The sequence below is a fragment of the Tupaia chinensis genome, unplaced genomic scaffold (assembly GCF_000334495.1).
Source record: "Tupaia chinensis unplaced genomic scaffold, TupChi_1.0 Scaffold149011_1, whole genome shotgun sequence".
Classification (NCBI taxonomy): domain Eukaryota; kingdom Metazoa; phylum Chordata; class Mammalia; order Scandentia; family Tupaiidae; genus Tupaia; species Tupaia belangeri.
Genome location: NW_006208857.1, coordinates 526,830 through 541,025, shown reverse-complemented (window position 1 = coordinate 541,025; position 14,196 = coordinate 526,830). Strand labels below are relative to the sequence as shown.

The 14,196-nt window shown below is 50.6% G+C and overlaps 1 protein-coding gene across 2 annotated transcripts in view; it reads left to right on the top strand.

Annotated features, from left to right (window-relative positions):
* Positions 1-14,196, top strand: part of CD4 (CD4 molecule) — a 32,513-nt gene that overhangs the window by 17,231 nt on the left and 1,086 nt on the right. For both annotated transcript variants that reach the window (XM_014585124.2, XM_006170798.3), the window contains exons 4-8: positions 10,184-10,342; positions 10,667-10,897; positions 12,347-12,682; positions 13,416-13,613; positions 14,145-14,168. In XM_014585124.2, the coding sequence (XP_014440610.1) occupies positions 10,184-10,342; positions 10,667-10,897; positions 12,347-12,682; positions 13,416-13,613; positions 14,145-14,168 (948 nt within the window). The remainder of the gene's footprint in view (positions 1-10,183; positions 10,343-10,666; positions 10,898-12,346; positions 12,683-13,415; positions 13,614-14,144; positions 14,169-14,196) is intronic.

Below are 14,196 nucleotides of genomic sequence, written 5' to 3'. Positions count from 1 at the left end.
CCCAATAATTGTTTTATTTATTTTATTATTTATTATTATTTTCCAGTTTTTGACCAGAGAGAGAGAGAGAGAGAGGGAAAGTGAGAAAGCAAGTCACCAGGTCTGGGACTCAAACTGCTGTCAGCCATGTGGGAGTCCAGCGCCTTTAACCACCATGCCACCTGTTGGCCCCAAAACGTAATTCTTAAAAAAAATTACATTATTGGGTATATACTGCAAGATCGCTTCCAGAAAGCTCTGTGTACTTACACTAACTCCAGTTACGTTGCCGTGTGCTTCTCTCCCCAGCTCCCTTCCCAGCACTGAGCGGTATGCATTATTTAAAGCTTTACTTTTTTTTTTTTGCTAATTTTATAGTTGAAAAACATATCGTTGTTGTTTTAATTTGCATTTCTTTGATCATCTGTGAGATGAAAACAATGTGCTGCTTTCTAAAAATTCTTGTCTTTTGTGTTAATGCTTTTGTATTTCCTAGGATCTGATCCTCCCCTTCCCAACTTCCCAATTTCTTCTTTTTTTTTTTTACTAATTTTTTTTTAAGAGATTTTTGCTACAGGGCGCCTGTGCTTGTGGAAGAGACAGAGACAGAGAAACAGAAAGCCAGAAATCACCCCCCCGGGGGGGGATGGCCATGGTGCAATCCCTTCTCTATTCTCTCGGGACCTTGGAATGCAGGCACACATGCCTGGGGTGGGTTTTCAGCCTTTGGGTCCGGGACTTGAACCACCATCCACTACATGGGAGTCTAGCGACATAACCATACACCATCCATGTGCCAGTCTGCCAACTTCCTAATTTCTGACAGTGGAGTATCATCCTCGTTGTTCCTCCCATTTCTGAACCACAGAGTCACATTTTTTTCTCTACTTCAATCCCTGGTTTCCTGTCAGTCACGAGCTATAACTATTTTCTTTCTTTCTTATTTTTGTTTTCCAGAGGGTACACGCCCTCACCTGACAGAGAGGGAGAGGAGAAGCACCCTCTATAGAGAATGGCCATGCAGCAATCCCTTCTCCTCCACCTCCCTCTTCCTTCGAGACTTTTGGCATGCATACACGTATGCCAGCATTATTTCTCAAGCGGCTGGGTCCAGAGCTTGAGCCACGTGGTCGGCTGTGTGGGATCCAGCTGCCTTATCCACCAAACCACAGAGCTGGTCCAGCCATCTTTTCTTTGAACTTGTTTTTCTATTTCATCCTCTTGTTTCCATGGGAATGTGACCATCACTCCTCCAGGCCCACCTCCCTCTCCCTGGATTACTGTAAGCTTCCTGGTAATTCTCTGACTATACAATCATCGCTCCAACCTGGATTTCTCTTGCTCCCGCTGCAGGATTGACGTCCACGACAATGCTTTGCACTTACCACTCCCCAGCCCGGTAGACTAAACCCACAGTGGAAGCTCACATGGCTTCCACGGGGAGGTGGTTTTCTCACAGCTGCCAGGACTGCTCTCTCGGAGCTGCCCCCCTTCCTGGAATGCCCTGGCTGCTCTCGTTTCCTCTCCTCTATCCTTGTCGTTGTTACAGAGAATGTGAGAAATCACCACCACCACCACCACCCCCCGCCCCAGAAGAATGGCCATACCGCAATCCCTCCTCAGTTGGCCATGCGGGATCCAAACACCTTCACCACCACCACGTCACTGGTTGGCCCACCTATACTTCTTCTTCTTTTTGAAAAATAATGATGTATTTAATTTTATTTCTCATTATTATTATTTTTAAATTTGCTACAGGGCACGTGTACTCACCAGAGAGACAGAATGAGCGAGAGAGACAGAGAATGAGAAAGTAAGCTGCAAAGTCTGGGACTCGAACTACGGTCAGCCATGTAGAAGTCCAGCACCTTAACCACCACCTGCTGGTCCCTAAATGTAGTTTCTAAAGCCCTCTTTTACAGGAATTCAGGAGCTGCCACTGCACTTAACAAATGGTTAACGATAAGAACTTCCTCTTGGTGATGATTTTAGATACTAAAAGAAGATACCAGAGGAGACCATATAGCCATGCTAGAGGAACTTTCCAGAGATAGCCTTGCATAATCGTGACACTGTGAAATCCAGATTTATTTCATCTTCCTCCTTGTTTTCTGGCATAGAACTCCTAGAATCCTTGGACTTGCCAAAGTGACAAATGTGTTTGTATGCTAATGAGATTACTAGTGACTGACAGTCCCTTCCTAGCTTCAGGATGGGAGCCAGTCACCAGAGACCAAAGCACAGGGCCAGCAGGCGGCATGGCGTGGTGGTTAAGTGTTGGACTCCCACACGGCTAACCGCAGTTCTGAGTCCCAGACCGAGCGTCCTGCTTTCTCACTTTCCCTTTCTCTCTCTTTGGTCAAATTTAAAATAAATAAGTAATAATAACCAAGAAAAAAAGAAATAAACAATAATTTTTTTAGAGAGAGATTTTTGTTACAGGGTGTGTGCACTCGCCAGATAGACAGAGACACAGAAAGCGGGAAATCACTCCCCAACCCCAGGGGGTGGATGGCCACACCGCAATCCCTTCTCCTCCATTCACCTCTTGGAATTTTGGGCATGCACGCACGCGTGTGAGTTTGAAGCCACTGGGTCCAGGACTCAAATCGTGGTCAACAATGTGGGAGTAACCATTATACCATCTGCTGGTCCCAGTAAATAATTCTTTAAAAAATAAAATCTTAATAAAAACAAGAGACCAAAGCATAACCAGATGATCGGGACTTTTCAGTCCCACTCCCAAACTCCTCGCAGGGGAGAGGAGCTGAGAGATAAGCTGATCACCAGTGGCCGATGGTTTCATAAGGCATGTCTACAGAGGAAGGCCCCCATAATGGCCCTGAAGGACCGAGTCAGAAGAGCCTCTGCATGGTGGGACTCACAGAGGGTCCTAGAGGCTGCGTGCCCAGAGAGGACACAAAAGCCCCAGCCTGGGGTGGGCCAGCAGAGGGCGTGGAGGTTAAGGTGGCTGGATCCCATATGGCCAACTTCATGGTTCAAGTCCTGGATCCAGTGGCTTAAAAATCACACTGGGGTGGGGGGGTGGGGGCAGCAGCAGATGGGGTGGTAATTGAGAAGCTGGACTCCCGCAAGGTTGACCATAGTTCAAGTCCCAGACCCGATGGCTTAAAAATCATGCTGGGTACGTGTACTTGTGTGTCCAAAATCCCAGGAGGAGACTAGAGATGGGACTGAGGTGTGACCATCTCCTCTGGGACGTGATTTCTCACTTCCTCTCTCACTGTCTCTCTTTGGTGAGCACACAAGCCCTGAGACAAAAATCCTTAAGAAAAAAAAAAGAAAAGAAAATCCCTCTGGGCGTGTGTGCATGCATGCCCAAAATCCCAAGAGGAGAATGGAGGGAAAAGGACTGTGGCGTGACCATCCCCCTGGGGGTGATTTCTCACTTTCTGTGTGTGTGTGTACATGTATGTCTGGCGAGAGCACATGCCCTATAGCAAAAACTTAAAGAAAAGGAAACCAGGCTGGGGTTTGCAACTGGTATCGAGGGGAGGGGCAGACCTGTGGCACCTGAAGCTGAAGAGGGCGAGAATTGAACCAGATCAGAGACACAGCGGTTGTCTGCTGCCGAAGAGCTACTTGTTTGGCAAACCCCACTCACATCCAAGGTCATGGAATTGTTTTGTGTTGTGACAGTAAGAGAGAAACTGAGTTCGTTCCTTCCCTATAGCCACAGAATGGTGTATCTAAAAGGCCTGCATTTTTAATTTTGTTCAGGTTTTTGCCATAGGGTGCATGCACTCACCAGAGAGAAACAGTGAAAGGGAAAGTGAGAAATCACAGCTCTCGCCCCAGGGGATGGCCACGCTGCAATCCCTTCTCCTCTCCTCTCCTCTCAGGATTTTGGGCACATGCACCTGGCATGATTTTCAAGCCACCGGATCTGGGACTCAAACCACAGTTGGCCATGTGGGAATCCAGCACCTTAACCACCACGCCACCTGTTGGCCCCAGGCATGAGCTTTAAGCCTAGCTCTACACCTAATGGAGCCTGTTGGGATTCGAATGTGTCCCCCACCCCCCAGGTTGAGAGCTAAAATTTAGTTATCATTGTAACGGTATGAAGAGGATAGATGCCTAATCCAACCATGGCAATTAAGAGTTAGGACTTTGGGGGGTCAGTAGGTGGTGTGGTAGTTAAGGTACTGGGCTCCCACTTGGATGACCCACAGTTCAAGTCTCAGATTCAGCAGCTTGAAGATCATGTTGGGTGCGTGTGCATGCATGCCCCAAATCCTCAGAGGAGAAGGGACTGTGGTGTAGCTATTCCCACGGGGAGTGATTTCTCATTTTCTCTCTCTGTCTCTCTGGTGAGAACATGCATCCTATGGCAAAAGGCTAAAGAAAAAAAAGAAAGAGTTGGTGTTTTGTGGGGGTGATTGAGATTAGATTGGGTCATTAGTGTGGGGCTCCCATGGTTGAGTTCTGGTGGTTTTATAAGAAGACAACAGGGGCCAGCAGGTGGAGTGATGGTTGAGGCACTGGACTCCCACATGGCCGACCATGGTTCGAGTCCCAGACCTGGCAGCTTGCTTTCTCACTTTCTCTCTCTCTCTTCTCTGTCTCTGTCTGGTGAATGCATGTGCCCTGTACCAAATTAAATAATATTAATGGGGCCAGCAAGTGGCATGGTGGTAAAGGGCACTGGTCTCCCACATGGCCGACCACGGTTCAAGTACTGCATCTGGTGGCTTGCTTTCTCACTTTCCCTCTTTCGCTTTCTCTCTCTCTCTGTCCCTCTCTGGTAAAATTTAAATAAATAAATAAATAAATAAATAAAGTTAAATAAAAATAATTCTTAAAATAATTAAATAATATCATTATGATAAATAAATGGGCACGCACGCACACGCACCCGGCATGAGTTTAAGCCACCGAGTCCGGGACTCAAACCGTGGTCGACTACATGGGAGTCCAGCGACATAGCCATTACTCTAACTGCTGGTCCCTAAACAAATAATTCTTAAAAAGAAAAAGGAACTAGTACAGGGGCAGTTATGGACACAGACTCACACAGACTCCTGTTTTTTAAAAAATCTTTTCTTTTTTTTAAAAGAATTATTTATTTACTTTTATTTATTCATTTTATTTTAATTTGACCAGAAAGATACACAGAGAGAGAGAGAGAAAGAGGGAAAGTGAGAAAGAAAGCCACCAGGTCTAGGACTCGAACCATGGTCAGTCACGTGGGAGTGTCCAGCGCCTTAACCACCACTGCTGGTCCCTCCTGTTTTTTTTTTTTGAAAGACATTTTGCTATAGGGCACGTGTGCTCACCAGAGAGAGACAGAGAGACAGAAAGCAAGAAATCGCTCCCCCTCAGGGGCTGGCCACACTGCAATCCCTTCTCCTCCATTCTCCTCTCAGGATTTTGGGCATGCATACATACATGCCCAGCATGAGTTTCAAGCCACCAGGTCTGAAACTCGAACTGTCATTGAGCATGTGGGAGTCCAGCACCTTAACCACCATGCCACTTGCTGGCCCCCACACTCCTGTTCTTTTGCCATTGCTCCCCTGCACTGAATGAGACTCTGCAGAGAGACCCCAGCAACAAGAAGACTCACCAGATGCGTCCCTTTGACCTCGAATCTCTAAAACCATGAGCTAAATAAACCTCTCTCCTTTCTAAATCACACAGACTAAGGTATTTCTGTATTGGCAGCAGAGGAAGAACTAAAATGGAGTAAAATTCAAAAGGTAGGGAAAAGCACAGTGTGAAAAGCCTCCTTCCTATATTTATCTTGTGAATATTCATTCTGTCTTCCCAGAGGCAACCAAAATTATCATCTTCTTATGTTTACTTCCAGAGACATTATTTTCATATGAAAAGGCACACATAGTACACATGCATGTCTGTCTGTGTCTACATACAAACCAGTAATGCGCCACTAAGGGACTGAAAGGTCAACGGGGCGCGCAGGGATGGCGGCCGTTCCTGAAGTCCGGTAGGCAACGTGTGCAGGGTCCCTCTAGGGTGTCCGCACACAGAGATCACCTAATGATGCATGTCTCTAATGTATCCCTGTGTTAATTAGTGCATGACTACCTATGTGTGTACACGGAGTGTGTGCGTGTGAGTGTGTGTGTGTGTGATCTTAGATTGCTATTGTGTTGCTAAGAAATATCTAAGATTGGGTGATTTATAAAAAGTAAAGGGTTAGGGGGCTGGCAGGTGGCATAGCAGGTAAGAAGCTGGAATCCAGGACCAGCAGTTGGCGTAAAGGCTATGTCGCTGGACTCCCACGTAGTCGACTGTGGTTCAAGTCCCGGACCCGGTGGCTTAAACTCATGCTGGGCACGTGTGCGTGCATGCCCAAGATCCCAAGAGGAGAATGGAGAAGGGATTGTGGTGCGGCCGTCCCCCCGGGGGGTGATTTCTCGTTTTCTGTCTCTCTGTGTCTTTGTGTCTCTCTTGCAAATGCACGTGCCCTATAGCAAAAACCTCTCCAAAAAAAAAAAAAGAAGAAGAAGAAGAAGAAGCTGGAATCCCACATGTCTGTCTGTGGTTCAAGCCCTGAGCCTGGTGTCTTGCTTTTGCACTTTCTCTCTCTCTCTCTCACTGGTCAAATTAAAAATAAATAAATAAATAGGAACAACAACAAAAAAGGGTTGGGACCAGTCAGTGGCATGGTGGTTAAGTGACTGGATCCCATATGGCCTACTGCACTGTTGGAGTCCTGAACACAGTGGTTGGCAAAAACACACTGGGCAGGCTAACAGGTGGCGTGGTGGTTAAGGCGCTGGACTCCCACATGGCTGATTGCAGTTTGAGTCCTGGACCCGGCAGCTTGCTTTTTCACTTTGCCTCTCTATCTCTCTGGTCAAATTTTAAAATGATAAAATTAAATAAAGTAATTGTAAAACACACTCACACACACTAATACACACACACACACACACGGCATATGTGTGTGAGTGCGTACATGCCCAAAATCTTGAGAGGAGAATGGAAGAGAAGAGATTACAGCGTGACCAACGCCCCTGGGTGGTGCATTCTCATTTTCCCTCTCTTTCTGTGTTTCTCTTCAGCTAGCGCATGTACCCTATAGTAATTTTTCTTTTCTTTTCAGGGAGAGATTTTTTGCTATAGGGGGTGTGTGCTCATCAGAGAGATAGAGAGACAGAAAGCAAGACATCACCCCCCACGGGATGGCCACGCCACGGTCCCTTCTCCATTCTCCTCTCAGGATGTTGGGAATGCACGCACACGCACCCAGTGTGACTTTTAAGACGCCTGGTCCCGGACTCAAACCACAATCAACTACGCGAGAGTCCAACAACATAAACATTATGCCATCTGCTGGTTCTACCCTATAGCAAAATTTTCAAATTAAAAATTTAAAAAGTTTATTTGGTTTAGGATTGGGGCGGCCCAGAAGTCCAAAGGGTTGGCATCAGGCCAGCCACATTATACCATGGCCGACAGAGACAGATAAGGTGGCAGGTGCATAAAGACGTGGGGGCAGCCCCCTTCTTTTTATGACAACCCACCTTTTTTTTGAGAGAGATTTTTGCTATAGGGCACATCCACTCTCCCAAGAGACAGAGAGACAGAAAGCAAGAAGTCACCCCCAGGGGTGCTGGCATGCTGCCATCCCTCTCCTCCATCCTCTCCAGGGTCTCGGGCCTGCATGCACTTGCACCTGGTGTGATTTCAAGCTGCTGGATCTAGGACTTGAACTGTTGTTGGTCCATGGGGTCCAGGACCTCAACCTCTATGCCACCTGCTGACCTCCTTCCTCCCACTTTTTAAACAGAGTTGCTTGTCTAATATCTTCCTTTGTTCGTTAATGATGCTTCTTTCTCTTCTTCTTTTTTCCCCCTATTTTTTGTTCTTACAAACTTTTATTTTCCTCCAAATGTATTGTGTTTTTCTTTTTTCTCTCTTTTCTTTTTGGAGAGGTTTTTGCTATAGGGTGCATGCGCTCGCCAGAAAGACAGAGAAAGACAGAAAGCGAGAAATCACTCCCCAGGGGGGATGGCCACGCCGCAATCCCTTCTCCTCCATTCTCCTTTTGAGATCTTGGGCACGCACGCACATGTGCCCAGCGTGAGTTTAAGCCATCAGGTCTGGGACTCGAACCATAGTCCAGCCACTATACCAACTGCTGGTCTCTGTATTGTGTTTTTCTGTAATGATGTAAAAAGTCTTCATTTCCCTTTTCCAAGTGTTGAGGTTCAAAAAAGGCAAGGTCTCTGGGACCAGCAGGTGGTGTAATGGTTATATCGCTAGACTCCCACATAGTTGACTATGGTTCAAGTTCCAGATCTGGTGCCCTAAAACTCACACTGGGAATGTGTATGTGCATGCCCAAAATCCAGAGAGAATGGAGAAGGCATTGCAGCATGGCCAACCCCCCTGGGGAGTGATTTCTCACTTTCTGTCTCTCTGTCTCTCTCTGTCTCTCTGGAAAGTGGGCAAGCCCTATAGCAAAAAAAAGAAAGAAAGAAAGAAAAAGAAAAACCTCCAAAAAATGCAAAGTCTTAAACATAGACTAATCTTCATCTCTTTCAAGTCTTGAATGTTGACTTAGCTTCCTATGTAAGTATTTATATTAGTTTTCCTCAGGGACTTACACATATATATGTGTAATACATATTTATTTATACATAGATGCCTACACAGATATATACGAGGCTTTTTATCCTCATCTTACCGCTTGACAATGCACCTTTAAGTTTGTTTTACACAGCTGTTCCTTGGTCAAGGCCATTGGTAAGAACAAGTCGGTTTCTAAAGAAATCTTGTTTGGTGGGTGAAGGATCCATTGAGGGGTTCTCATTAGTTTTTCCCTGTATTCTGATCCACTGGACTTCTTTTTTTCTGGAGAGGTTTTTGCTACAGGGCGCGTGCGGTCGCCAGAGAGACAGAGAGAAAGAAAGTGAGAAATCACCCCCCAGGGTGGATGGCCACACCGCAATCCCTTCTCCTCCATTCTCCCCTTGGGATCTTGGGCACGCACGCACATGCACCTGGCGTGAGTTTAAGTCACCGGGTCCAGGACTTGAACTGTGGTTGACTACATAGGCGTTCAGCAACATAGCCATTACGCCAACTGCTGGTCCCCTGGACTTGTTTTTAAAGAACTTGCAGAAAGAGCTGTAAAAACCCCCTTTCTGGTCTTGCCTGGGATTTTTTTTTTCCCTTTGGAGAGGTTTTTGCTATAGGGTGCGTGTGCTTGCTAGAGAGAGACAGAGAGAGACAGAGAGACAGAACACAAGAAATCACCCCCCAGGGGCAATGGTCACGCCGCAATCCCTTCTCCTCCATTCTCCTCTCGGGATCTTGGGCACGCACGCACACACGCCCGGTGTGAGTTTAAGCCCCCAAGTCCGGGATTCGAACCGCAGTCGACTACATGGGAGTCCAGCGACATAGCCATTACGCTAACTGCTGGTCCCCCTGCCTGGGATTTCGATCACAGAGAGATGTTTGTTCACTCTCTCTTTCTTCCTTTGGACAAAATGTGGTGGTGTCTTCTAAGTGCATCTCCCTCCTGACTTCTAAGTAGGTCTGCTGCTCAGTGTGGGACCTCTGTTGGGGGAAGAAGGTTGGGGTGTGCCGTGTGTGGCTGTGGCGGGGCGGCCAGGCACGTGGCTGCCTGGTTGTCGACGTGCCTTAGATGCAGTTCCTATCAGTGCATATTTCCTCCGTCTGTGGACTTCGCGGCTACAGAGCATCCCGCTGGATGACTGAGCAGTATTTCATGTATCCGTTTTTGGTGGACATGTAATTTTGTCCGTGCGTTTGCAATCCTGATAAGTTCTACAAAATACCTTCCAGAGAGACGGGACTGGGTTACACTCCAACAAATAATCCGTAAGAGTCCAGAGAAGTACTTACCCTGAGTCTCAATGTCCTTATCTACAAAAAAAAAAAGCAAAACAGCACCTATTTCTTGCAACTGCGTTGAAGACTTTTTGAGATGTGTGTGTAAAGTACGGGGTTTGTAGGGGCGGGGGCTCTCTAAATAAGGAACTATTTCATTTTGGGTTAGTGACTACCGTCCTAGCCGGATAAACGGACATGAAGGGGCCTCCTCGTCAGCCCGGAGTAATCTGGTTAGGATGAGGGGCAGGCAGCAAGCACCTCGGCTCAGAAGAGTCGCGGGCGTGACGCTTGGCAGGAGTGTTGTCTCCAGGCACCTCAACCTCCTCCGTTTGGCTTTGATTCCCAGGTCTCTCCTGGCTAGCAAAGAAGGTTGAATCCAAAAAAGGCCAGTGGGAACACGGGTCCTTCCCCCTGGTCATCAAGGAGGCTGAGGTGAAAGACTCCGGGACTTACATCTGTGAAGTGGAGGGCGCGAAGAAAGAGGTGGAGTTGCTGGTGTTCCGACGTGAGTGGGGCAGACCTGGGTGAGGTCTCCAGCCCATCTCCCTTGCTCCCCTGCTCCACCCTGCACCAAAACCGGGTCCTAGGTTGGGGATACTGCAACCACCCAGAGATGGGTCAGAGGAGCCACCCATTCTCATCCCCTCCTCAGGCCGTGGGTCAGGCAGGGGTGGAGGAAGAGGCCTAGGGAGGGGAGGGGGGCATCTCAGCCTGGGGGTGGGTAGCTAAGTGTCAGGGATGGAGAGGCTGGGCCGAGGCTGCACTGTGGCTCTCCTGCCCTCTTCCCTGCTCCCTGGAGATGGCACATGTGGGTCTGCTCCCTCCACAGTGACCGCCAGCGCAGACCGGGTGCTGCAGGGCCAGAGCCTGACCCTGACCTTGGAGAGCCCGGTTGGCAGTAACCCTTTAGTGCAGTGGAAGAGTCCAGGGAACAGAAACCAAAACACCGGCAAGGCCTTCACGGTGACCCAGATGGGGACCCAGGAAAGTGGCACCTGGACGTGCACCGTCTCCCAGGACCAGAGGACCCTGGTGTTCAAGAAAAACATCGTCATGCTGGGTGAGGGGGCGCCTCGCGTGCCCGCAGCCTTCTCCTCTGTCCTCACCGCTCCGCCCTGGGCCTGGTGTGGGGGATAGAACAGTGAGTTTGGGAGGGGCCCCCTCATCCCCAGGGCACTGACGGACAGCCGCCCCTCGGGGTGATGGACATGGAGGGAGGCAGGCATGGGGACCTAGGATGTGAGAGGCCCTGAGACCCTGGGGGAGGCCCCAGGGAGGAGTGTCACAGGGTCTGGGTTCTTCGTGGCCTCAGCTCCCCACCTCTACCAAGTTGGCGAGGCCACTTACTCAGGGACACTAGCACCAGCAGCCAGCCATGGCGAAATTCTACTTGTACCTCTGTGACCCTGTGCGAGGCCCCGTGAGGACACGGAGCACCCAGAATGCAGTGTGGTGCTTGGGGACGTGGGCTGGCCCCATGGTTGAGTGGTTGGAGGAGCCAGATCCCACATGGCCAACCTTCGGGTTCAAATTTCAGCCTCAGTGGTTTGAAATACACTCCAGGCACGTGTGTGTGTGTGTGTGTGTGTGTGTGTGTGTGTGTTTGCCCCAAACCCCAACAGGATGGAGAAATGGAGAAGGGATTGTGGCGCGACCATGCTCCATTGTAGGGTGCCTGCTTCCTCTCTCGCTCGCTCTCTGATGCGAGCACACACCTTCTGGCAAAGTAAAAAGTAAATCCTGGCTCTGCCACAGCCATGTGACCTCGAGCAAGTTATCGAACCCCTCTTCGCACTTTGATTTCTGAATCTGTAAAACGGGGATGATGCGAGCTGCGATAGTGTCTGTCTCGCAGAGTCGTGGTAAGATCCAATAACTGTAATGCTCTTAGAACAGTGCCTGGGGCCAGCAGGTGGCGTGGTGGTTGGGGCACTAGACTCCCACATGGCCGACTAGGGTTTGAGTCCCAGACCTGGCGGTTTGAAAGTCAGGCAGAGCGTGTGTGCATGTGTGCCAGGATCCTGAGAGGAAAATGGAGGAGAAGGGATTCTGGTATGGCCACCCTCCTCGAAGGTGATTTCTCTCTTTCTCTCTCTCTGTCTCTCTGGGTGAGCGCACGTGACCTATAGCAAAAAGGTAAAAACAAAACAAAGCCTTTCACATAGGAAGCCCTATTTGTGTTCGCTTCTCGTTTTATGGTTATAAATTATGCACCTAAGCTGTGTAGGCCAAATGGCTTTTACGCTCCAGAGACCTGAGAAGGGAGAGTCCCCTCCCCCAAACCCATGGCTAAGTGAGTCTTTAATGGCTTCCGGGAGGGAGGAGGTGGCCCTGGGATCACGCTGGGCTGCAGAGTCAGGAGAGGGCCTGGAGAGGTAGGACAGAACTTAAGTCCCTGAAATGACAAGCTGGGCGTCTGCCCCTCCCTTTACTGCCACAAGCATACCCCAGCCTGGATGCACCCGTTTTCCTGTCTCCTCCTCACTCGGGGTCTCTGTCCCACCTCCAGGTTTCCAGAAGGCCTCGATGACACTCTATAAGAAAGAGGGAGAGCGGGTGGACCTCTCCTTCCCTCTCACCTTCGAGGACGAACACCTGCGTGGGGAGCTGCGGTGGCAGGCAGAGCGGCCCCCCTCCTCCGAGTCCTGGGTCTCCTTCTCCGTACAGGCCAAGGAGGTGACTGTGCAGGGGTCCCTCCCGGATCTCAAGCTCCAGATGGCCAAAAGCCTCCCACTCAGCATCACCCTGCCCCAGGCCCACCTGCGGCACGCCGGCTCCGGGAAGCTGACCTTGACTCTCGGCAAGGGGCAGCTGCAGCAGGACGTGAACCTTGTGGTGATGGCAGGTGAGGAAGGCCGAGGCTGGGGAGTGACAGGAGGTGGGGATAGAGCAGGAGCTGACCCTGGCCACCAAAGGGGATGCCTGGGCCCCGGTGGCCTGGCTGAGGGACGGAGGGCCCTCGGGAGTGGGGCTGGTTTTGTAAGAGCACTGAAATCTACATGTCCTTCCAACATCCGTGACTCAGCTTGGGCCGGCTCCACTGAGAACCCCTATAAATGAAGGTTCTAGTTCTGCCTCTGTCCGACCCCGCCATGGCCCTGGCTAAAGCCCTGCCCACCGTGGGCCTGCTTTCTCACCTGCCTAGTGAGCATTGTGTGTTCTTCTGGAGTAGTGATGATCACGTGACCCTCTGCTGGAGCGCCTCGCTTCCCTATCGATAGCCTTATCCTAACGGCCCCACAGAGCCTGATGGCAACGCCTGATGCTCAGTGCATGCCAGGCCCCATCACACGCCTCAAAGGTAGCCATGTGTCCGCCTCGTCCGGGGCGCGGTTGTTGAGTAACGCCCGGGGACGCACAGCTCGTAAGCAGTGGAACTGGGACTCCAGTCCAAGACCACTGGACCCCAGAGGTTGTGCTTCCTCTCTAAATCTGTGAGAACGTGGGCCCTGAGAGGCTAAAAGGAGGCCACCCATGTAAAGGGTCATGTTGATGCTTCTCCTGAATCCTCTGGGAGTCTGAAGGTGCTGGAAGTCCAGGTGTCCAGGCTCCCGGCCTCAGCCTCGGTCCCTCTGCAGTGACTCAGCTCCAGAGTAAGCTGACCTGCGAGGTGCTGGGCCCCACGCTCCCCACGCTGACGCTGAGCTGGAAGCTGAAGAATGAGTCAAAGGTCTCAAAGCAGGAGAAGGCGGTGTGGCTGCTGGACCCCGAGGCAGGGATGTGGGAGTGTCTGCTGAGTAACGGGGACCAGGTCCTGTTGACATCCAAGTTTGAAGGTGAGCATCCAGGTTCCAGGCCTCACCCCAGGCCTCCGCCTCTCAGCCGTGGGGCCTTCTGGGAGATGGTGGAGACCACCCAGAGTCCCAGCCTCCCAGTTCCTCTGAGGTGAAGGGGTTCTACGTGTGGTGGCGTGGAGACGAATGATGTGGGGGCGTGGTCCTAGGCTCTAGGTTCCCGTCTGCAGCACCACAGGGCCTCACCTCCCTAAGGTCTACAGCCCAGGAATGGGCTGCTTGACCGAGAGCTGTGTCCCTGGGTCCCCTCCGAGGCCCCCACATACCCACACCCTATGTGTACTCACACGCACACGCAGGGCTCAGGGTCTGAACCCTTGCTTCTAGGTCTCCAGAGCATCCCACAACCTCTCAAACATAAATGCCTTCCCCAGCTCTACCCTGGCAAGCCCTGGTGGCCCCGAGAGCCATGTGCACCAGCCCCTCCCTCTCTCCCAGCCCCAGGACAGCGGCCAGGCTGTCCTCGGCCCCTGCAGCGGCAGGCCGGGTGCCGAGCATACCCCTCTCTTGCAGTCTCGGCCCGACTGGTCACCCAGAGCTGGCAAACCACACTGATCGTGGCGGT